Genomic DNA, 24,782 nt, shown 5'->3' on the forward strand with positions numbered 1-24,782 from the left:
TTGTTGGAAATTAGTGGAAAATTAAGCACTCATTTAGGAATTACGTTTCTAAATACTTTTTGATTCATCCCTTTTTTCAGTTTGTCTAAAATGTATGGCGTGAAAATGCGTATTTTATGTCAGGATTGAATGCACTTTAGAATCTCCAATTACAGATCATTCTGGCATGTGGCTGAAGATTAGCTGGTGCTTCATAAAGTTACAGATAATCTTTCTGAATAATTTTACTCTAGGTAAAGGAGGGAGTTCTGTGACCAAGCTGTAATAAGTAGGGAGATAAAGTGTGGTCTTTGGAAATAGTTATTCTTAGGTACAAGGGCTCATCAGTGTCATTTCTACAAGAAGCTTTCATTCTGTGAAGTGGATTCCAACTACTTTTACTCTTCTAGTCTGATGAAATTGTTATGATTTTTGTACAATTTGTGCATAAATTAGTGTATCAAATTCTTTAAATATATATTTGTTAGGATAGGGATTATTTTCCAAAAGGGAACATTTTATGTTTTGTTTATAACTTTTTAGCCCCAAAGGCTGCTCTTACAATTATTTCTAAGCATCTAAAAGTTGCTTTTCTTCCTTTTTGACTCCTTCGAGCTTTGTGAGCAGTGCATTAACCATCTTACGGCAAATGCAGCTCAGATTTTCAGAGGTGAGGGTGAGAAAGGCTGTAAAATACCTCATCTAAAATTAGTTAGACCTACTTTGACCTGCTGAGGTCCATTCCAACCTAAATTGTTGTGTGACAGAAAAACTGTAGCTTCATGTGGGGAAGAATAAAGCAATTTTGTAGAGAAAAGCTTTCAAAAGAGATTGGAGGAATGAAGAAGGCAGGAGGGAGGGAGAAAGGAAAGAAGAAAGGAAAATACTCAGACCTGTATAGAGAAGTTATGTCAGAATTGTAGCAGAAGGGAAGAGAAGAAGGGCAGTTAAATGGTCATCACGGAAGGATGGAAAATTCTGTGCATTTTCACTAATCATAGTATATGCATATTTCATATCTAAATGTTCTGTATGTGCTCTCTGCTCACTGTCTTGTTGTTTATAGTGCATGGAGACGAAAAAACATAGTGATTTTAATTGGATGGGTAAAATGGCTAGGCATGTAAGAGAACAGGAGTTAATAGTGTCTGAAATTGGTAGATAAATTGGTGGCTGTGCTCAGCTTGACTTCGTACTGAAATAGCGAAAATGCTGGATAGCTGACAGCAGACGCTTGGTTGTATTCCATCCTTTTCGTGTTGGGACAAAAGTGCCAACAGCAAAGTGGTGCTGAGGGGCAGTGAAGGTGCTCCAGATAAGTAAGGGAAAGCTTGCTGGTTGACTGTGTGGAAGTTGTCTTTTGAAGATAAAGGGATTACTGAAATAACTATTGCTGGTTTCTGGGGTTAGAGTTTGTGGTAAGTGTGATGGGATGAATTTGTTGCTACTTAGTGAAGAAAAGAGGAGTCTCTAGGCAGTATTAGGTCACAGGCATGTTGTTTTGCTGGACGTTGAAGTCTCTTGGCTAAATTTCAGCAGTAATCAGGAAGAGGGCAGAGAAGTTATCTTGCGTCTTGCTGGATTGATGCCACACCTGCTCTAGATATCTGAAAGGTGTAATTACAGCCCAGTATCTGCAGTCTATTCACGGTTCAGCAGGACGCACGAGGACTTTGCTGAAACATAAGAATGTTTGACAAGTACAATGGGAGCCCTAGTGAAGGCGAGAAATTGACAGGGTAAGAGAGAACAGGGAAAGGGAATATCTCCCTGTAGAGAAGTAAACACTAGGGTTCTTAGATTAGCTAACAGAATTCTTTGAGAAGAAACTCTAAAAATACACAAAGTGTATAGAATCTCTGAAATTCTTGTTCTCAAATAAATTGATTCACGTGATTTATTTTTGCAAACTTTTTTCCTACTTTTTCACAGCTAGTTATATTTCATATGTGAAGTAGTGTCACAAGACTATGCAGGACCAAAAATACAGGGTTGTGGTCAGGTGAAAAAACAGATTTATTTTATGCAGGCAGTCTAAAAATGGTGATTTCTCTCTCCTTCATATTCCTAAGAATAATTCAAAAGGAAGAAAAAAACCAATGAGGTTAGCTAGTTACTTTATCATAGTAAGCATGTATACATATACATGTATAATACAATAGCAGTATTTTTGTGGTTTTAATTCTTAATACTTCTCAATTGTCCTAAATATTTGTGTCTGTGTCAGATACAGTTTTTTACTTTATCTTGAACATTGTAACAAAGTAGTTGCCTAAATCCCAGTTAAGTTTTTTCTGATGTGAAATATTTGGCCAAATACTTATATTTTATAACATATTTTCATTCTTGGACCCTTTTTTTTTGGCAATACTTTGGTTGATATCATTCGTAAGAATTTTAAGTGCACTAAAAATACATACCTTTTCTTCCTACATTACTTTATAAATATAGTGTTTACAGAACAGCACTTCTTACCTGGCATTGTTGTGTAATTTAGTAGAATAAAATGTTTTCTCAGTATCATTTGCTGCTGTTGGAAAAATACTAGGATATTTATAATTAATAAATACAGACTCAGCTCAGACATTTATTTTTAAAAGCAGGAGACATTAATGCTTTTGAGTATGTCTTAATAGAATATTTGGTTTTTAAAATGTTGCTTGTGTTGATGTGGCTTTTGAGCAAAAAATACACCCTCAGATAAGCATATAAGGCTCCCGCTGAAAATGAGAATTTTTGCATGAGAGGAGGAAATCTCTGTGTGATAGATATTACATGTTTTCTAAATTATATACTTTTACACAGTCCTTTAAAAATGTTTGTAGGTGTATAGAAGTAACATCTGTCTTGCACTCTGATTTGATTCTGAGGTCCATCAAATTATGTACCCAAAATAGACTAAAATAGTTTGTTAAAAAAGCACTGAGGTTTGGGATTTTTAGTTAAGCTAGCTTTCTGCTGGATAAAAGCTTTCAATAAAGTTTTGAGCAGAATTATTTAATCGTTACATTTCCTTTGGTATTATAATTATCGAAAAATACATGATGGCTGTGCTACATGTTTGAAACTATTGCAATGACAATGAAAATTACTCTCTTTTGATAAATGGATACTTCCTTGATAAATGGATACTTCCTTCCCATTTTATATTGGTTTTCTGGCTTGATTGATGTTTTGTCCTGTGATGACTAAGATTTGTGCTGTCTGATAAATCATGTACTATAAAGAAATTCGATATATACTAGATCTTTGGAAATTAATAAATAACCCTTTTCTTTTCTCCTGCAATGTGTCTCGCTGCAATGTGCATTCCATTCCTCCTCCTTCTGTCTTAACTGTTATCTACCAGTGCTTGGGTACAGAGATAAATGTTTCACTCATTCAAATTCCAAATCAGCAACTAAGGGAAGAGTCCATCAAGGTACTGTATTCTGTGTCCTGAAAGCACATTCTTTTCTACCATCTCCATAACTACTGCAATATCTTAATACATGCTAAAGTGATACTGACAGCCTCAATTCTTCATTAACAAAATGTTTGTTTCTTAGTTCAGCGTTGTGTTGTTTCATTTTGGGGTTTTTTGGCCATTGATTGTATGATGCAGTGACAGTGATTAGTCACACACTTCACCGTGTTGTTCTTTAATAATGTTATGATTTAACACAGAGCGATGTGTAGAAAATTTTCTGTGTGAAAATTTTAAACAGCAGAAAATTTATTCTGCAAAAGAGCATTTAGTATTCCTACTGCTTTAGTAAAATAGCTAAGAAATACTGTTACATAGTCAATGAACTTTCTTTCCAAAATTTTTGTTAACGTTAGCAAACAGGGAAAAATTTACATCTGCCAAATTAGAAAGCACAATAATATGATCTATGCCAAATAATAAAGGCTAGATACTGCTAACAAAAAATATGGCAAAAAATACTAGGCAAATTAGAATAGAAATAGAATAGTGTCTTTTAATCACTGTTATCCGTCACTGGTAAACATGTTCATCTGCATGTATTTGTAACCAGTTTTGTTGGTTTTGACATCCTAGAGGCACTAATGGTGGCCTGCATTTGTAAAATGTTAGAAGGTGTGACTGTGTATTTTTGTATACATTGTCTTTGGGGACAGATGTCTGTGTTGGATCTAGCATTTTTTCATAACAAATGTAAAAGGAACTATTAAATGCTTGCTGTGATTTCTGCTTGCTAAAGTCTATTATTTCATCTGTAGTAGTTCAGATGTGGAACAAAAGTTTACACTAAACATACTACTTTACTATGTGAGATATTTTACAAAACTGGCTGTCTTTGAAGTGGAGACTGTTGCAAACAGTTACAATTCATAAGTTCCTAGCCAGCCATTCTCAGTTAATCCTATTCGTTTGCTCACATCTAAGGCAAGCAGCCAGACAGGCAGACAAGCTAAACTGTACAGACGAGTCCCTGTTGAGGATTACTGTACAGAACTATTCTTTAATAGAAACATAATCCTGCTTCTAAAAAATAGAATAAAACTTATTTTGCTCGTTGAGCTATCTCAGTGGAATTTTACTGTTATCTGCAGCTTTTTTCTTCTATGCAAGAAATGTTAACTATGCATATTATTGGATTTTGCTGGAGGGCTTTTTGGTACTGTATCTATAAATTTCTACTACTATGAGGTATTTCTGGTGCCTCTTTTGGATATCTTGCTTCACAGATTTATGGACAACAGTCTCTTCTGATAATGCGATTTACTGCACATTGGGTTAAAGAATTTCACACTGCCATTTGAACTCCAAATTTAGTATACTTTAAGGGATTTGATTTTCAAGTAGTGCTATTTATATTCTGAAAATCAAGTACCTTTCACATACCTCACATTGGACACACAGAAGCAGTCTCCCACAACATCATTGTTATTAACTAAGGCACAAGAAACAGAAAAATATTTACTGCTTGTCTTTTCTTTTGCTGGCTAAACAGACCTTGGCAATCTAGTTTATCACTACTTTGCGTATTTTGAAATCAAAAAACTTACTTAAGCGTGATCAGATCACAGCACGTCTGCATGCTGTAGGAATTTCCTCCTCTGGAAATGACAATATAGCTGCATCAGCAAGGTACAACATGCAAACTAAAAATGCTGTTGAGAGGCAGAGGATATTAGGTTGGTACAATGCCATTCAAATATTGCTGTGCTGCTTTCAGAGGCAAATCCGTGGTTCCACATCACACTGTACTGATTCAAACTCATGTTGTTGCTAGCTTTGGGATTTCTGTACCATGCCCTGCTGCCAGAGGTATGGCAATCTAACTGCCAGATTAAAACTGTAAGACCGTGGTCTTCTAGGCATTCTTCTCTCTACTCATACATCTGTACAGTAGTCACAGCTGCTAGAATAGAGTCATGAAACACACAATTAAAAAAGAACTTCCTTAAATTCATTTTTGTTTCTAATTGTCCATTAGAAGTGAACAATTAAAACCTAAAATTCATGGCATTCTGCATTTTAATCATGGCATTTGAAGAGTAAACATGGAAAATACTTTATCCTGAAGTGTGATATTTGAATTGATCATCCTTACATACATTTTCATTATAATACAATATGGTTGATACTATTGATTGTGTGGGGTAAAGGAACACAAGAATTCTAGGTAATAGAGAATTTTAAGTGATACCGTTTCTGTTTTTGAAGAAGGTAATTATATAATATTCTTACTAGTTAGACTTCCAAAATAATATGCCTTTGACAATGAAATACATCAAATTTTTGTCCCTACTTCTAAGAAAACAAGACTAGCAATTGTATTTCTATATACTTAAATGGATGTTAATTGCTTGCAAGTTGTGATTCATTTTATCATTCTATTACTGATATCATAGCAACCACTTTCTCTACAATAGAAAGCGCTTGATTAGTATCTTAGGTTAAATGACAGTGCAGCAGGATGCTTCTGACAATTTTTGTTATGAAAATATTTCTTTCCAGTACGTGCTGTTAATTCTGTCCTATGAGCGATGCAAATGTTTAAACCCTCTACTTTACAAATTATGTTTTAGCCTATGCCTTAATAATTATGATCTCCATTGCCTCATGCAAAGAGGTTTTTAAATGTTTTTCATCTTTATGAAGGTGTATGGGCGAGTCTTCGTTCAAGCAACCGATTTATCAACACTCAGACTCCATTCATTGACGTTGGTGCAAGACTTGCAGGGAAAGATAACACCACTTCCTACAGTAGCAGCCCTTTTCTGCAAAGTCAGCTTTTGAGACGGCAAGCAGCCCTCTACATATTTGGAGAAAAATCTCAGTTACGGGTAATGGCAATTTTTTTTTTGTTAACATAAGTTTTGTTTGGCTTGAGTTTAATAACCCTAATGTTTTTACAAAACATTAAATAATATTCTATATAAGGTGGGCGGATAGCTCTCCTAAAAGTGTAAATTTTTATGAGGATTATTCCTATATGCAGAATAACAATGCGGTATAACTCAGTGGGGGGTGGAGAGGTGAAAATCAAACTCTGTGGCTATATAATACAATAAAGTTAATATAAATAAAAACATACAAAATTATGTTAAAGATCAGGCTCAAACTCACAGGAGTTCTGTGAGTAGAGAGCCCTATTTGTCAGTTTTGGTCAAGTGCTGATGTGTAGTAGAGCTAAGGCATACAAAGATGGGTAACAGATGGCCGGAGAAATGGAATAGCTTTTATACAAGGTAAGAGCATTCAAATTGGGAAAGACCTGACTAGGACAAAATACATTGCCAGGCAACAGAGCATTCAACAAAGCCTTCATATTTGGAAGTTGCCATGTCTTCACTGTCTCAGCTGTCTCCCTGCATTGGCTTTGCAGGGAGCACAGGCGGCAGAGTTTGGCTGCTGAGATAACGATGAATGATGGGACTGTAGTGGGGAGTGGGGCTGGTGTAGCGGCGGTGGAGCTTGCTGCCCCTTGTAGAGGCTGTTCAGAGCTATTCCAAGGGAAGTGCTGGAGGTCTGTATCTGTAAATTCATGCTTTCAGAATCACACTAATTGCACCTAAGTACACGCTGCTGTACTCTGATTGTGCTGACAACTCATCTGATGTTCATCTGAGTTGTCATCTCAGTGATTTCTAGTTCGGGAAACATGAAACAGACTTATTTGTCAATTTAGAGTGCAATTTTATTTTTCCTGATGTGTTGAAATATGTTTTGAAGCAAATGGAATGTTGTTAGTCAGGAAAGTGATTACCAGAGAGGAAAACCTTCATTACCATGGGCAATGCTTAAACTCCCATGAAGGCAAACTGATGTGAATAAGGCTAACCCAGATGTCTGTCCTTCCTGATTTGATTACATGAAAAGGACCACTATGTCTACAGTTTCATACACCTTTGTGGATAGACTGTAGTATTTTAGATGCAGTTGTTTAAGAAACAGGTATTCTCTGCATTAATTCTTGGTAGTTTTACTTTTTTTCAGAAAACTTTTTTTTTTAATCTCTGCATTCAAAGATTGAAAAATCAGGTGTTTTCTGATTTTCTTATTCCAAATGTGACCATACATGAAATACTATGTATTTTTTGAAATATATAACTTCCAAAAGCATTTATTCGTAGTAGGAAAATACATCACTATTCAATTCTTTAATAAATTATGTTATTTGAGGAGATGAAACAATCATGCTGTATCAGAATGATGAATCAAAATTCTTTACAAATTTTGTTTCTGTTTTGGCTTTTCTTTGTAATTTCAAATGTTCTTTTATACCTTATTTGTATTTTCAGTTGTGTTTTAAATGATGGTTGTGTATCAGGTATTATTTCTTAATCAATTTTTACTTTGTCTTTTATAATTGGTTTACAAATTCATTTTCCTTTTGGTTTCTTCATTACACATTAGTGCACAAAGTAGTAATTTTTAATTAGTTAGATTTCATTTGACATTCTATCACTTTCTAATATAATTAGCATAAGAGTAATTGATGGAACTTACTGTTAAGTCTATAATCAGTGTTCTGATTTAATATAATAAAGCATAATAATATAACATAAAAGACTAAAAAGACATTTCAAAAGTAAACTTTATTTATCACTATTAGAACAAACTGGTCTTTTGAACAGTAAGAAAACTGTTTATTTTCCAAAAATTTTTCAGTTTTATTGAGTTGGTGTTTTCATTTGCATTTCTAGAAAATGTTCTTCCAAAAGTTTTCAAACAGCTCTATTTACATCAATTTTTTTCATTTTGTTAAGTTTTCTTTTATAACTGTAAGTCCCAGAAGGCTCTGGCAAAGGGGACACTTTGATGAGAAGGAATGTAGGCAGAGTAATGCAAGAGAAACAATTACATAGAATTAAATTGCAATAATCCAATAGTAACAATTGTTTGCATTTTTATTTATTTGTTTTCTTAATGAATGGTAAGTAAAGAGTTCAACTGTGCGTCTAAAGATATGTAGTAGAAACATCTTTAGTCTGCCTCTTTGAAGTGACCCTTTAGACCACTTGGGAAAAAATGGAAGTTATTTAGTGTATCGGCTAGTCACAAACTAGGTAGGGATAATATGTTAGTGCTTGGTATAGCTTAAAGCATTTTTAATGTGTTACAATAGAGGTGTGTATTATTATGCAGAATATGAAAAGACTACATTGGATGTACAAACAACAAGCATTGGACAAAATCGACACAAAATAGTCTGAATTTCAGTAGAATTTATGTAATTTGGAAATTGTTTAAAAATCAATGCTTTGAGGATCCCTGCGTTATGCTGGGTGATTTCCTTTCTGGTTTAGAGTTTACAGATTTTTCACTTTTTTTTTGGCTTTGTTTAATAATACGATTTTGCAGAAGATGAGTCATCTCTGGGCATTTCTGAGGAAAAGTGTATTGTGTTAGCAAACGTAAGAATAAAATTACATAGTGATTAAGTGATTCTTTTGAGCCTGCTCTCCTTGATCTGTATCTAGTCCATAAGATCAATTGAACTTTTGTTGTTGTATAAAGGAATCTTGTTGGTTTTTGATTGTGAAGTATTTTCCTCGCTTTTGTTAGCATACTGCTAACTTGGAATTTGCTGGCTTTATAAAAGGCTTGGCAGAGCAGGTATTACCGATGTTAATTGCTATAAGGACCTGCTTAATTCTGCTAAATCTCATGTCACATAAATTGATGATACAAACAGAAATATATAATATTTTAAGGAAATTGTGCTAATTTTGTCAATTGCTTTTATCATACATTCTTACAACTTAGCATTCTAAAACCAAGTTTGGTAGTTAGAGGTATTGAATTTATTTTTGAACTGTGCCAAAATATAAACATAATTAAATCTGGGCTTTCACTTTCCTACATTTTCACTTGGCCATCCTATGAATCAGCTTAATGAAGATTATTTGCAGTCCAATTTTAATTCCATGAAAGTGCAATTTCTGAAGAAAACTGATAAAGTTTGCTGTGATGATCTTCAGTGATGCTTCATATGTGAAAATTGTTTTTTCCTAATAATGTTCTCCATATTACTGTTTTCATCATAGTTCTTTTTTTTCAGTTAACTAACTTGATCATAGAATGGTTTGGGCTGGAAGGGACCTTAAGGATCATCTAGTTCCGACCCCCCTGCCATGGGCAGGGACACCTCCCACTAGACCAGGCTGCTCAAAGCCCCATCCAGCCTGGCCTTGAACACTTCCAGGGATGGGGCATCCACAGCTTCTCTGGGCAACCTGTGCCAGTGCCTCACCACCCTCACAGTAAAAATTTCTTCCTAATACCTAATCTAAATCTACACTCCTTCAGTGTAAAACCATTACCCCTCGTCCTATCGCTCCACACCCTGATAGAGTCCCGTCCCATCGTTCCTGCAGGCCCCCTTTAGGTACTGGAAGGCAGCTCTTAATTCAGTCCTCCTCTCTTATTGCTCATTTTCTAAATGCAGTAAGTAAAACAAAACACGAAGAATTCTGCTAGGAAAACCTCCTGGAAATTATGTCAGGTATTCCCTGGCTGCTGTTTTGTGTTGAAGTAGGTGCTTTAGACAAACAACTGTCTCAATGTGCAGTGACTGCTTAGATAAGTCAGCTAGTTTGCAGTTTTGGGGGTTCTTTTTTGGATTCAAGGGTTACTTTTTTCTGCATTATTGAACTACTAGAATCTGTCCTGTACTGTTGGTATGTCATCCATACAGTTATTTTAATTTTTATTTATTTATTGTTAATTTGCTCTAAAAATCCAAAGGGAAGCACATTATGTTGTGTACAAAGAACTCAACAGATTTATCGCTCAACTTTGGTTTTTTACTGTTAATAATAATGTTAATATCAATATTATATAATAATTTATAATTAATAATAATAATAATGTGACTGCTGTGCAATACACTTTGCTGTTGTGAATAGTAGATAGGTACTTTATTATCATACATTTTTCAAGTGTAGTAAGGATTTTTGTTATCCTTGGGAGGTGTTTAACTAAACAGATTTTTTAAATTAGGAATTGAAATATTTAGCAATAAAGAAGGCAGGACTTTGAGATTTGATGAGACTGTCAGTGAAAAATATGCTTCCCTTTTAAATTACATCTACTGTTGTCCTTTTCAAACAGGGATTCAAACTTGATTTTGCTTTGAATTGTGAATTTGTTCCTGTTGAATTCAGTGACATTCGACAGACAAAGGCAAGCTTTAAAAAGCTGATGAGAGCTTGTGTTCCCAGCACTATTCCTACTGATTCCGAGGCAACATTCCTGAAAGCACTTGGGGAGTCAGAGTGGTTCCCACAGGTAATTTATATGACAGGTACTTCTAGTAATCTATATGCAGTACTGCTTGCACAAAATAAAATTCAGGCTCTTCTGACAGAGAGCTATTGTTTTCTAACCAGCTGTTCTTCTTTTTTCATTGTAATTATTTTGCATACTATCAATTCTGTCATTACATAGGCGCTATTATTTTAATGCAATCATAATATTTACAAATGGGGGGACATTATAATTTAATGGTTTATAACATGGAACACATACACAAGTAGAGGTGACTGGTTTTTCTGCCTATATAAATTTATGGGTTTGGTTTGAACTGCTTCTTCTTACTTTATATATTTTAAAAATCAAAAATAAGTATAGAACAATAAATGAGCCTTTTGATTTTAAAACTGATTTTAAAACTCTTCGTATGTGTTCCCACCCTGAATTTCCATATGCGTAAGTATTTAACAAATAAGCTAGCATCTGCCTACTGTTGTGGGATATGGGGAAGTGTTTGCAGGGGAGAGGGGACTCTGTGTGTGTGTGTGTTAATCTGTTCTCTCTCAATCTGTTCCTTTACTACCCTATTTTGTATTCACTTATATCAAGATGAACCAATTGAAGGCAACACTGGAAGTAACTTTGCAAGATTCAGATTAAGAAGGATGTGGGAAAATCAGCCCTCTGTAAATCTAAAACCATTTTAATTATAGGGAATGTTTTTTAACAGTTGCATGTTATGTTTGGAATCCTCTGCTGAATAAATTCTTCTCAACTGCAATTAATCATAGTAAACAGAATAGGCTCTTACGCTGATTTCTTAAGGAGGAAATACATGTGAGTAACACAGTCATTTGAGTAATTACCCACCAGAAAATGTACTCCTGGTTGAAATGTGCTACGGTGCAAGGAGTGGTTTCACTTCTTCCCTTGAGGTGTGATCACTTGATCACTCCTTAGAGAGCATAGGACCTGGTCATTGCTGTGTCAGGCCACCACAGTGTTCAAGAAGGGGAGATGTGGAAAGAGCACAAGGACTCCCTCATCATTTGAACACTTCCCATTACAGAGTAGTTGAGCATGTTGGTAAGTGTAGATAAATGAACTGAATGTCACTTTGATGAAGTAAACATGTCCGTACAGCAGCACAGAGATCAAGGCGAGATTATAACATTGGAGTTACTCTCTTTTGGCACATTTGAAAGGAAAAGTAATCACGTATGACTCTGCTCAGGACTAGATCATAATGTCATACAATAGCTGTGTGACATTTAAACCACATTTCTGTGGTTTAAATCATGTCATATCTGACTTATGTGGTAGTTAATTTATGACTGATTGGACACATTTTCTACTATTCCTGTGAAAGGACATAGATCTGTCATCTTGGAAATGTGTTTTCATTGTAGTAAGCTTTCCTCTCCTGGGTAATGGAAGTTACACAGTATTGATCTTAACACCGTATGGGCTAAATAGTTCTCATGTGAATACATAAGAAAAAATTTGAAGTGCTGCCCTATCTTCTGAATACAAATAATAAAAATAATATTTTGCTTTTTTTTATTGAATATGTATAACCTGATTGCACATCAGTTTCTTCATTAAAGGTGACAGAAAATGGTCTTTCTTCTATTCTACTGCCTAAGAAAGTAAAGAACAATAAACTAACAGCTTAGTTTTAAAAGTGGTGCTCTTCTCAATCTTTTTCTATTAAAAATTGCAGGAAAATTAGTTTTTTCTATTTTCTAAGTTATAACTATGTGAATGTTCGGAGGACTTAAGTGTTTTCTATCACAATTTCCATGGTAATATTCATAGGATTGGGGTTTTTTTTAAGAGAAAAAAAATCAGACTGCCCTAAACAAGGATGAATTTTCGAGGGTTTAACTGTTGTTTGGTTGATTTTTTTCCTCTTATTTTCTCCAATTTAATTTTGTTCTCCCTGAGTCACTTCCCTGTGCCTTCTGTACTTTCTGAACTTTTCCTTGCATACATGATCTTAGGTGTCTCTTGACTTCTTTTGTTTATTTGTTTCCTATATTGATTTCTCCCTTCTTTCCGTCTTTCCCCTTTCCTACTGCTGCTATTGGTTGGATTGTACTCGGTGCTCTGCAAAGAGCAGTTTTATTCTACTGTAAAAAACTGCATTGCTTACATATTATCTATTATGTTGTTTACCAAGAATGCTGTCATAGTATGACAAAAATATGACATCATATAGATTTTCCTTTTAGTAATAATAATGTGAAGTCTCATAGTAAGATAAAATTGCTCAAATTCACCTACGTTTTTTAACCTGGTTATACCTATCATGTTTGAATCAATCCCATTCAAGCCAATAACCCTTGGAAATTAACTAACCTGCCTGCTCAAGGAATTTTAGTATCACTGCGTAATGAATGTTAGAAGGCAAATAACTGATGTCCTCTTCCCATATGTTTTAGCCAGTCTGCCCAAAAGCAAAGTATAAGAAACACTGTTTAATCTATCTAAACTACTTCCAGATTTTAGAAATAGGGTTTTTCTGTGTTTGCTTTTAGGTTTGTTATTTGGTTTTTTTCATTATTATTCAGTTCATTAATTTCCGCCTTCTGTGAGATCGAGCATTAGAAATGTTATCTTGTGAATATCTTACATGGGTTCTCCCATCAAAGTACTTAGTAAATTTATGCAACCTTAACATTTCACAGGAAACTATTTTAGTGTTAAGCCAAGGATGGGATTTCTCTACAATAAATCTGTCAGCTGTGTTGTTCTCATTCTCCTTTTTATGACAGCTATTTTTTACAGTACTCATTGGTTTTAATAGTTTAAGTTCCTATCTTCAAATCTTTGCTTAGTTTTGTTGTAGTTCGGATGAAAATCCTGAGACTGTTATATTTGATAGCTTTCTGATCTGTTGCATCAATGCATTTCTCTGTGCTACATGTAGATTTCAGAATTCATATTTTAAGTATGAAAAGATTCTATATTGATACTGTCTAGAAATGTATATTATACTTGAGTATGTTACTTATTTGTAATACTTTCTAGCTTCACAGGATAATGCAATTGGGTGTGATCATCTCTGAGCTCCTGGAAAATGGTTCTTCTGTCATGGTTTGTTTGGAAGATGGCTGGGATATTACCGCGCAAGTAAGCTGCTATTAAAACCTCAAAACAGTTAAATATTAAGAAAAAACACCCAGCAATACTTTCTTACACAAGTGACTGATAATTTGGTATAATATTAATAAGTTTGTCCTGTGGCAGCAGAGAAGAAACTAAAATGCATGAATCCTTGCATTCATTTGCAATTTACACCATGAAAGAGTTCCTTAGAGTTAATTCGTTCCAAAGGTCCCGATGGACTTACAGTTCTAAGGCTCAGATATAAAATCTGTATTCCTACACGTGGCCATATGTAAGAATGAAAGTTGACAGTTGCCACAACAGATCATTTATCTTTGTAAACACAATACACTTTTTAAACACAGGAGGGAAGGAGAGGAATTCTTTCTCTTGCCATTCACTTCCCATAAATAAATTTAGGAGACCACACACAGGGAGAAAATTAAATTTGTGCTAAAGTGACTGTAACACCTGCTGCAAAGACGGATCACCAGAACAGATAAATTTGTGAAACAAACTATAAATTATGTGAATGAAGACCCATTGCCTCATTTAATGGATGCATTGTGTCCATGTAGTTGCTTCATAATTCAGAAAATAAACACAGATATCATTAATTCTAGTAAATAAAAACTTCATGTGCAGCCACCATCCTGATACCAGGTAAACAAATCCACAAAAGAACGCTATGTAAGTACTGGAATCATTGTCAAACGGTGAAGAATAGAGAAGGGGACATACATAGCTGTAAGTGAAAGAAGTCTGTGCTGCATTTTAAAGTCTCCCGAGATGCTGTCTGTAAAAAACAGGCTGAAGTCGGCTGCTGAGCACCATAGCATGGCAACACTGCAGAAACTCTAAATCACCCTCAGGACTAGTTCTTTAACGCTTTCTTTGCGTTGTTTATTATCCTTCTTTTATTAATAAAAGTGGTTTTATTTCAAATGTAATTTAAATGTGATAAGCATTATAATGACTTCCAAAGGCTATAGTTGCTTAGGTTTGACTTTTACAGGTATCATACAGTCTCAATGTAATTGAAGCTTTTACATGTGAGATATTATTCAGTTTGTTTTATAAAAATAATTAATGTATGTGGTAAAATGCTTGTAATTGTGTTTATATGATGGCTTTTGTTTCCTTGAACTATAAACAGATTAGGAAATGTTTATATTCATTGACTGAAGTGTTCTCCTAACATGATATATCCTGTCTTGTGATCTAGGTAGTATCTCTGGTGCAGTTACTCAGTGATCCCTTCTATAGGACGCTTGAAGGCTTCCGAATGCTGGTGGAAAAAGAATGGCTTTCTTTTGGTCATAAATTCAGTCAGCGTAGTAATCTGGCTCTCAATTGTCAGGGTAGTGGATTTGCTCCTGTTTTCTTACAGTTCCTAGACTGTGTGCATCAGGTAAGTCAATCTCTACCTGATTTTAGTTTATAAGAAGAATTCATAAATAAGTGCGTAGATACCACTATTATAGATGTTATAGATAATGGTTTGCGAGAAGACTAGTAACATCCTTCTCTAGGTTTTATTAAGGTGAGTGGATTTCACCTCAAGAAGAGGTGGGATGGTTGCCTAGAGGAGACTGACCCATCCATATGAAGCAGACGGGGTGGTTGGTATTATGGATCTTTTAAGGTCATTTGTGCAGAGATTTCAAATGGAAGTTTCTTAAGCTTAAGACTGGCTTTTGGCAGTCTGGGGTACCTTTATTCATAAGAAATTGATTGATTGTTAGTACAGTGACTAGACAGTTTTTAATTCCTTGTGGTTGATTACAAGATTTGGAGAGGCCTTGTACTCCATCAGTTCTGGAAACAGCAGCTATAAACCAGGGGGATGTGAAATGCTCTTATTTTTATATACACTGCATGTTCAGAAGAAGATGAACACCAACAGTTATGTTGTGTAGGAAGAAGTTAGGTTAAGAATATTACACTCATTTCAGGTTAATTCTAAAGCCTTTCCTTTTCTCATCTCAAACCAGTAGGTATCAATGCTTTGCAGAGTGTATGCAAACACAAGATAGGAGCTCGCATAGTTCCTCTTGTACTGTAATAAATCTTAGAAAGTTGACATAAAGAAAAGCAAGGAAATTATCCACGCATACCTGTACAGTATTTTTTTCCCAAGTGCAGAGATCACACAAACTTTGGAAAAAAAATGGGTTATCCAGAACAAATATAAAAATTAAATTCAAGGATTTGGGTTTATCGTCATAAAATAGAATGTACAGTGTTTTCTTCGTGGCAAAATCCTTGGTTTTTCTTTAAGTTAGGTTTAACACAATCTGCAGTTCTAAGAACATGGAATAATGTATTATAATCATCTGGCTTTAAAAGTTAGGGTGAAATGTAAAGTGGGGTAAATCCCTGGTGTTAACAACTGTCAGGTATGATTTTGCCTCAAGGTGCCTAAAATATTTCTACTATACATATGAACGTGTCAAGGAAATAGAAGAACATTGCCTTTGTAATTCATCTCACATAGCAGCTTTGGTGCAAGTCACTAGGTATCTGACTCTTCTCTATCTTTAAGAAGGAATATAAAGTATACAAGTTACTCATAGATACGTTTTACAGGAAGGTTTGTGTTTTCTGGTTTTGGGTCTTAAGCTGTGTCCACATGCCTGGCTGCAGCTATATCGGCAGAAAAATTATCTCCTGCAGGCCTACTGGAGCTATTCATCCCTTTTCCTCTGGTGGAGATAGCACCCTTCCAGTCTGTTAGCTAAGGGGTTCATGTGAACCTGCCTGCCTTTTCCAAAGTGGTAGAAAAAAATTGGTAGAAAAGACCATCTTATTTTGGTGGGTGTGGGTTTAGAAGCAGTTCAGCAGGTCAATCTGAGGGAGGCAGTAACTTCTCATGAGGAAATATAGGGCTGTCTGGTGGTTATAATCTTTTCAGCCAGTGTTATCTTCAGCCAAGAAAGGACACGGGAACACAGCTTTACTGCATAATCGGTGTAATATAGATAATATAGATTTGTCTGTTATTAGAAAAAATCTTTAGGATAAATGACTTACAATCCTATTCAAATGCAACTCTGAGTAAGTTTTCTAGAAAGAGACTTACGAAGATTAATCTTCTAACTTATGATGGCATAGTATCGACTTACCAAATTCTAACAGTATGGTTGCAGTTTGCAAACTAAGAAGTTTTGAACTCTAGGGACTAGTCCCCTCTAGGGACTTCTGAAGTCAAATTAGTGGTTGAAGTTTCATGGGAATTTACTATGAAAAGTAAATTTACTGAACATTTGTATTTGAACATTTATGTTGCTTCGTTGGTTTCTGAGAAACTTGTTAGACAACTAGAGAATCCAATTAGACTGCAGCTTGACTCTGAGGTGTAATATATTGTGATCAGTTTTTAAAAATTGCCCGTTCACTGGAAATAAACATTTGATCTTTTCAAAATATTTTTAACCATTATAGTCTCAACATACTAGGTGCAGTAGGAAAGTCACCATAAAGCCAGTATGTGCATTAAATGTCATGGGTTAAACTGAAGATACAGAGAAAACAAATGAAGGAGTGATTCCTAAATTAGAACTGTATCATCTTGTAAAAAGTCATTGTTTATGCCAATATCTCCAGGTGTCAGCTGAATTATTAATGCGGAATCATTCTTTCACAATAGCAGCATCTGGCAGATTCTCTGCTTCTAAGACTGAGTTATGAAAGTGATGTCAGTGCAGGAAGCTTTTCTTATTTTTCTTCTGTGTCTATTTGGTAATTTATTACAAATTATTAAATTATTAATTTAAACATATTAAAACAGAATGATTTTCTAGAACTGACTCCTTTTAAGCTCAATAAGGAGCTCTGTTAACGGCACCCTGTGTAAGAGGAGGTGAGTGTGCTACTCCCATGGTAGATGTATTCAATTATTCCAGTGTTTGCAGGAGTAGCCTCTTAGTGATTACTAGCACAGAACATTTTGGAGTATTGTAATTCTTATTTAAACTAAGTAAATATTGATATATAATGGGATTACAAAACCAAAATTTATTGCAAAACTAAGGAAGGCTGATAGAAGTATAAGATTATTAAATACCTTTAGGAGATACTTAAGTTTATTGGGAACATGGTGATTTGAAAAAGAATTCTAAAATACTGAGTTTGTCTAATCATAATATTAGAAACATCTATTGGTTTACTCAGGTTTTAAATGTTCACATATTATAGAGATTATGCATTTTAAAAGATGATGCAGTTGTTATTTTCAAAGATACCCTGTCCCTGTAGACTTATCTTTCTAGGCGGTACGTGTTGAAATTGCTAAGTATAAAACATTGCTTTTCATTTACATGCAAATTTTGAGTATATGCCTTAAAATTTAATGAATTACCTGAAATGGCACCAAAGAGTTACCAGAGAGAAACCAGCTATATTTAACCTCAACATAAGTGATTATGTTGCCTACAGTAATAAAAATATCTCTTCTATGTTTATTTTTAATTGCTTAAATTAATACAAGTATTTCCTCCTATGTTAAATTTCTAATTTATCACTTCTTGTGTTGGAGCTGTATTTTTTCAACAGCGCTTTTTCCCCTGATAGCTCAGCAGTTTTAAATTTTGCAGTCTGCACTGCAGCTAAACAAATCGGCAATAACAGTAGTCATTTCACCTAGCTGTGCTATCTTTCCCATCTTCATGTGTGCTGAAATCAGCCACAGCCATTAACACAGCCAACAACAATAGCTACAATATTCACCTTTATCAAAAAATGTTTTAGATTATAGTTGTTTTCACTTAAAAAGTAAATTATATTATTATAACTTCTAGTTACTTGTAGTTCCAGAAATCTCAGAATTGGGATCACTCACAACACCTAGATCCATGACAGGATTTTAGTAGCAGCTTACTGTTGTAACTCTTCAAATGTATTAGAATAATTATTGGACCGTAAATACAAATTAGGACCCTGTATAAATTATGTCAAATAGCAGAATGTAGCCTTTCCTTCTTACAATATATTAAAGGAAACTTTTCCTAACCCAAGGTGGAAAATGTGTACTAAACTACTTGTATATGTGTCTAAATGCACACACATATGCAAAGCTTTTTGGATTTCAGCTTAAAAGTACATTATCTCATTTTTGAATAGAATTGGTGTACTCTGATTATATTTTAATCTAATATATGCCAGAAAAAAATATTTTCTTTTTAATAAAGAGAACTAAAATATTACTTTGTCTATGAAGTTGAACTCCTGAATTTATTATAGAAAAAATTTGCTTAGCTTTATTCTTAGAAAGCAGTGCAGGAATGTAGTTATTTGTATCAGGGAGAAGTGGGGATGAAGTAAGCGTGCGTATATCGAACTGAGACATCTTAACCTATCTTAGCATTTTAAATGCCTAGCCTCGAGCTAATATTGAGATATGATAACAACAAATTCTCTGACTAGAATGCTGTGTATGTGTTTATAGGGCCTTTCAAGGGATTTTCCTGTCACTGTTGTACGTTCAGTAGGTAACCTTTCCTTGCTAAACGCATTTGTTTTCTTTATTTAGCTGGTTGGGGTTTTTTTTTCAACTGGCACATGAAAATCTAAAAATCAAGGAGCCTCACGTAGTCTAATACTAGTTTCCATAAGTACCAAAAAAAAAAAAAAAAAAATTCTGTCTTGAGGAACTGATAAATAAAGGGAAAAGATGGAATGGGAAAGTCAGAGTGGTGGGAATGCAAAAGACAAGACATGGGAAGATTGCAGAACTGAAGGTATTTTCCAAGTTTGATGTGAAGTTAGACAAAGCACAGTGGGGCATATTTCAGATGTGAAATTCAATCAGCAGTTTCTTTTTTGATTGCAAACTGTACGTATATCCATTTTAATTGGGAATTTTTAGTTAAATTACCATGCTTAATTCTGGAAATAATCTTATTTGAAGAGTAAATTTTAAATTTGAAGTGAACGCGTGAAATTTCTGCAAGCAATATCTCATCAAGATTAACTTTAGAATCTTAAATTTTATATGGGTATCAGGTATAAATATCATCAATCATTAACGCTAAAAAATTTTGCCATGAATATTAAATTTAATGCTTCATATCTTACACCGGGGTCTTTCTGATAATGTTCGAGAGGAAGCAATTGTGAAGAGCCAACTATCCCACATTGCTGTACTCTGATAATCTTGTATTGTCCTCTTAAATGTCTACTCCTGACTCGTGTTGGAGACATTCACTGAATTAGATGGATCCCAAGCATAACTGAGGATAACAATTTAAGACATTACAGTGTTTTTACTGTTTTAAAAGAATAATGGTAAGACACCTCCTCAGTATGTTTTTCATTTTCTTTCATACTGTAATATTTTGGTGCGTATTTCGAAAAGGAAGAAATATGTGTAGACTAGCAAGTACTTCAGAAATTATCTGTTTCAGTAATGGTAGATGGAGTATCATTTGCAGCATTATCTCTGTACATGTCTGCTACGTTGAGTTCTGAGCAATAGTAAGGAGTCTGCTGCAAAACTTTCCAATTAAAGTTTGATTTTCAGCTACATCCAGGAGTATCATCTTTGCCTATAAAGTTACATGGTTTCTCATGAGTAATCATAAAAGATTTATATCCAGTTTGATTACTTTGGAGAATACTGGGTTTTGTACAGAGTAGAATACTGCTTATTATATTGTACACCCTATCTGCTCGGAAATATTTTTGCAGCATTGACAATACATTAGTTTAATTAACTTTAAAATATTTTTAGACAAAATGTAGGATTTGTGTGTACAGAGAAGACAGCTGCCTATGGATGTATTTGTTGTCAGTATTCACAGGGGAATTATTTTGCTGTCATATTTCAAATTTTTATTTATTACATATCTATTTGTATTATACCTTAATACCCCTCCTTCTTTTGTTGTGTTTTGTCTTAGATTCATAACCAATACCCAACAGAGTTTGAGTTCAATCAATATTATCTGAAGTTTCTGGCTTTTCATCACATATCAAATCGATTTAAAACATTTCTTCTGGATTCAGATTACGAAAGACTAGAACATGGTATGTGTGATGTTTGTTTATTGCATGTTGGTTTTGTAGTTGACAGTATTTTTCTCATCAATATTTGGTCTACAAAAATTTGGCTAATTTAAGATTGTCCAGTAATTGCATCGTGTTGATGTAATGAATTACATTTCAGGAATATACAGGAAAATGGAGGTGAAGAACATGCAGAATTTTCTGAATTAATAATTCCTGAGCCATGCCACTGATTAAGAGAAAGTGGAAGAAATTAGTGCCATGCCACATGGTTAAGTTCCCCCTACTAAATATCTTATTTGAACAGAAACAGAGTCCTTGGGAGTCCTTCAGAGAGTGCATGAAGTTTCAGGAAAGGAAAGCCTTTCTGTCTATTATCTCTCACTTCTTTCTCTTCCATTCTCTTCAGCATTTCTCTTCTTTTATATTTATATAGCGTGTGCAACTTTACTGGTTCCAAGGCCTTCGGAACCCTCTTAATAAACTTCACAACCACAGTTGAGGCTGTTCTTGGAGCTTGTTCTCTAAGAAAAACACTTAAGTGCTCTGAATTTCACTGCTTTGTGTGGGGTGTTTCTCATGGCATATAATCAATTTTAATGCTTTTCTTCAAAACTTTAGTAACTGTGGAACTGAGCAACCATTTTATTTCAATGAATAAGGTTAATTTCCATTATTTAACTTAATTTGAACAAAAGCAAGGAGTTGGAGTCAACGACCTGTGGTACCTTCCAACCTGGATTGTTATGTGGTTCTAAAATAGGGGGGGGAAAGGGTGTTTGTCTATTTAGGCTAGTTTGCTTTCAAATACCATTTAATGCAACATAAAATCCTGTTTCCAGTAGTCTTTGGGTAAACTATACGTCCTTCCAAAGTCATTTCAGATAGTACAAATCCATGGCTAACTTCTTTACAGTAGCCTGATCTGTTTTCCCTGAAGTGAGTTAGCAAGTAGTTTCAGGTGCAGCTGGTCCAGCAGACTGGAAGGGCCGGTGTCCTCGGGTGGTGCGGGGCAGAACCAGTTACCAGGGCTTGGTGATCTGCTGAGTCAGCATAGCTGCAGGCAGAAAGGGACATTCATAAATACACTCTCAAGTATTTCAGTAAATTTCAGAACAGGTTTATAAATGTAACACTACTGAATATTTTTTCATACAAAATTGCTATTCTACCAATTTATGGCAGAGTGGCAGTTGCAAAGCACAGCAGTTGTTTCATCAGATGCAGTCTCTTGTTGCGATGGCATTTGATAGTAGATTTTTATTATACATTTGGTCTGTGAAATTCCTTTTGGCTATGCTTTAGTGTTTGTTAGGTATTATCATAAAGCTATCTTTTTGCTGCTGTTATTTTCCCTAGGGACATTGTTTGAAGATAAAGGAGATAAACATGCCAAAAAAGGAATTTGTATTTGGGAATGTATTGAAAAGATGCACAAAAGGAGCCCTATTTTCTTCAATTACCTCTATGCCCCTGCTGAAATAGAGGTATGATTTTATTTTTTTTTTTTAAAAAAGGTGGTTTGTTATTCTGAGTGATTCCTTGGGTACATTTTGATATCTTAATTGTTCTCAACTGAATTAAGCATTTGGGGTACAAAGTTGACCCACCTTGATTGGTTGGAGTAGTGTCTTCACAGGCTATGTTCTCAATCATCTTAGTTACAGAAATATCATTTAAAGCACCAAATTCTGGAACATGTATTTATGCATCCCACTGAGGTAAATGAAGATCTTTGTTTGATTTCATTTCATTATATGAATGATTATAAAAATGATCTTAAAGTTTGCATATAGATTGTTTAAAAAAAATATTACAGCCTGCAAACCATAATTATGGGGAAATGAGCTTAAGAGTCATAATAATCTGATTGAATCACAGTATCTGTATCACTGTCTTATATGATAATGTACATCCACTAGATTGGACTGTGTCTTTAATAATTATATAAAATTCATGATATATTCGCCATTATAGAATTGCAGTAGCTGGGGACAAAGCAGTCGAGCTATCTCAGGGACTGCAAGAAAAGGGTGCTGTTCTTACTGTAGTCATGGAGACAAGGCTGTTTTAAGAGGTTCCTGCCATCCACTGCCCCACAGATGTTAGTTCCTGTGCTGCACTTTCCTGTTTTGTCAGTGACCTTCACCCTGATCAATCATTTGTTTGCATGTCTGTCCACTGCTGGTGACCAGAAAAGATAGTGACGGGACAGTCTCCACTATCTTGGAGGCCATGGTACCACTCATATTTTTTTGGTGTTTCTTGGTTTTCTTTTTTGCTCAAGTCATTTCAGCACATTGTATATACAAGCTGCAATAGCAGCTTGCACTCAAATCTGCTATATAAACTGACCTTATTTAAAAAAAAAAAAGAAAATTATTTTCTTTATGGTATTTTGAGTCTGCATCAGATCACTATTGCAATCAACAGTGCAGCCCCCTTCAACCCACACACGTGCACCACGCACACATACTTACACTCACCTAATAAAGCAGTGGCGCAAGGGGGAGGAGGAAGAAAACCGAGAGAGTGACATTCAGTGGACAGAAAGTACTTCAGCTGTCTTTGTTTTAGAGAAATGTCTGTTTTCTCTCCAGAACCGTCACTGTGATGAATTTGGAGCTTGACAAGCTGCTTGATCACTGTAGGGTTTATCCATTCAGCTGTAAACAGTGGCCTGATTAGTAAGCAATCGGGAGTAGTTTTCAATATTTCAATAGTGTTTTCTTTCTCTTTTTGGCAGAAACTATTTTTCCTCATATGAAATGATGTCATAGTAGCAGAATTAATCATAATAGCAGAACTAGTCATTATGACTCTTCAGACTTTAAAATTGCCTGTTCACCGCAGGCTTTCAAGTAATTCCCTTCAAGTAAGGTGCATGCAAACTGAAACTCTTACCTTATTTTTCAAAAGAAAAAAAAAAACCCAAACATTTTTAATACAAGTGATCTGTTTTAAACTACTCTAAAAGATCCACAATCCCTGCCTGTCTACCTCATATTACTGTGGTTTTTCCAAGTGGCACGTCCACCTACGTTATACAGCCTGTCTCCTTTCTCAGATGGTAGAGAGTCTTGGATTTTCTGCTGAGAAAAATTGAAGGGTGATTGCTATCGAGTGCCTTTTGTATCTTTAACAGGAGGCACAAAGACCATGAGGGTACCAACTGCATATGCTGAATTAGAGTTCTTGAGGCACCTGGTTTAGTAGAAGGACACAAATGAGCAGTATATTCCCACAGCTAGTATTAGTTTTAGGTTTTGATCTGACTGAGCCAAGATCTTGCTGTGGAAATTATCAAGCTGCAGCAGTACTCTCCCAGTGCAATATACTGTTCAATTTAGAATAATCTAGAAAATATAAGTATTGTATTGTAAGTCTGAAACTCAAAGACTTCCTTTCTGTCTATTATAATAAAACTTTGTTTCAAATAGGCACTGAAACCAAATGTAAATATGTCCAGCCTCAAAAAGTGGGATTATTATGTAGAAGAGATTTTGGCTACAGGTCCTTCCTATGATTGGACCATGGTAACTGCAAAATGCAGTGTTTCAGAGGAAACTGAACAAACAGATGGTTCACTCTCTCAGACCAAGAGGAAAATAGTATGGCCGTGTTACGATGATGTTAAAAAAATACAACCTGATGCCATCAGCAGCCTTTTAAATGTAAGTACATGTGTTACACAGAACAGTAAGTTCTCTTTTATGCTCATGGAATTCATATTTACTTTTTATTTAATTTATTGTCTTATAGATGTACGGCTATTAAAAGCATCATGATAGATGTCAAAACAGGTATTTAGTAAAAGTGACTGGTTGATCTTGAAGAAGCGATGGTTGGTCTGGGAATCAGTCAGGCTTCCTGCAAAGCTTATGTTATTCTGAATAAACACTTTTCTGGGAGTACACTTTAACAGCAGTTAATAACTATGAGAAACCTATTGATGGATTCATTTTTTTCACAGTCT

At 34.9% G+C, this 24,782-nt stretch overlaps 1 protein-coding gene across 4 annotated transcripts in view; it reads left to right on the forward strand.

Annotated features, from left to right (window-relative positions):
• SBF2 (SET binding factor 2) overlaps nt 1–24,782 on the forward strand; it is a 270,051-nt gene that overhangs the window by 230,910 nt on the left and 14,359 nt on the right. For 2 of the 4 annotated variants that reach the window (XM_054200805.1, XM_054200807.1), the window contains 8 exons: nt 3,329–3,400; nt 6,092–6,276; nt 10,550–10,726; nt 13,724–13,825; nt 15,027–15,212; nt 20,701–20,827; nt 22,166–22,293; nt 24,247–24,480. In XM_054200805.1, the coding sequence (XP_054056780.1) occupies nt 3,329–3,400; nt 6,092–6,276; nt 10,550–10,726; nt 13,724–13,825; nt 15,027–15,212; nt 20,701–20,827; nt 22,166–22,293; nt 24,247–24,480 (1,211 nt within the window). The remainder of the gene's footprint in view (nt 1–3,328; nt 3,401–6,091; nt 6,277–10,549; nt 10,727–13,723; nt 13,826–15,026; nt 15,213–20,700; nt 20,828–22,165; nt 22,294–24,246; nt 24,481–24,782) is intronic. The other 2 variants (XM_054200806.1, XM_054200809.1) reach the window with 1 other exon arrangement.

Source organism: Rissa tridactyla, chromosome 4 (genome assembly GCF_028500815.1).
Source record: "Rissa tridactyla isolate bRisTri1 chromosome 4, bRisTri1.patW.cur.20221130, whole genome shotgun sequence".
Taxonomy (NCBI): domain Eukaryota; kingdom Metazoa; phylum Chordata; class Aves; order Charadriiformes; family Laridae; genus Rissa; species Rissa tridactyla.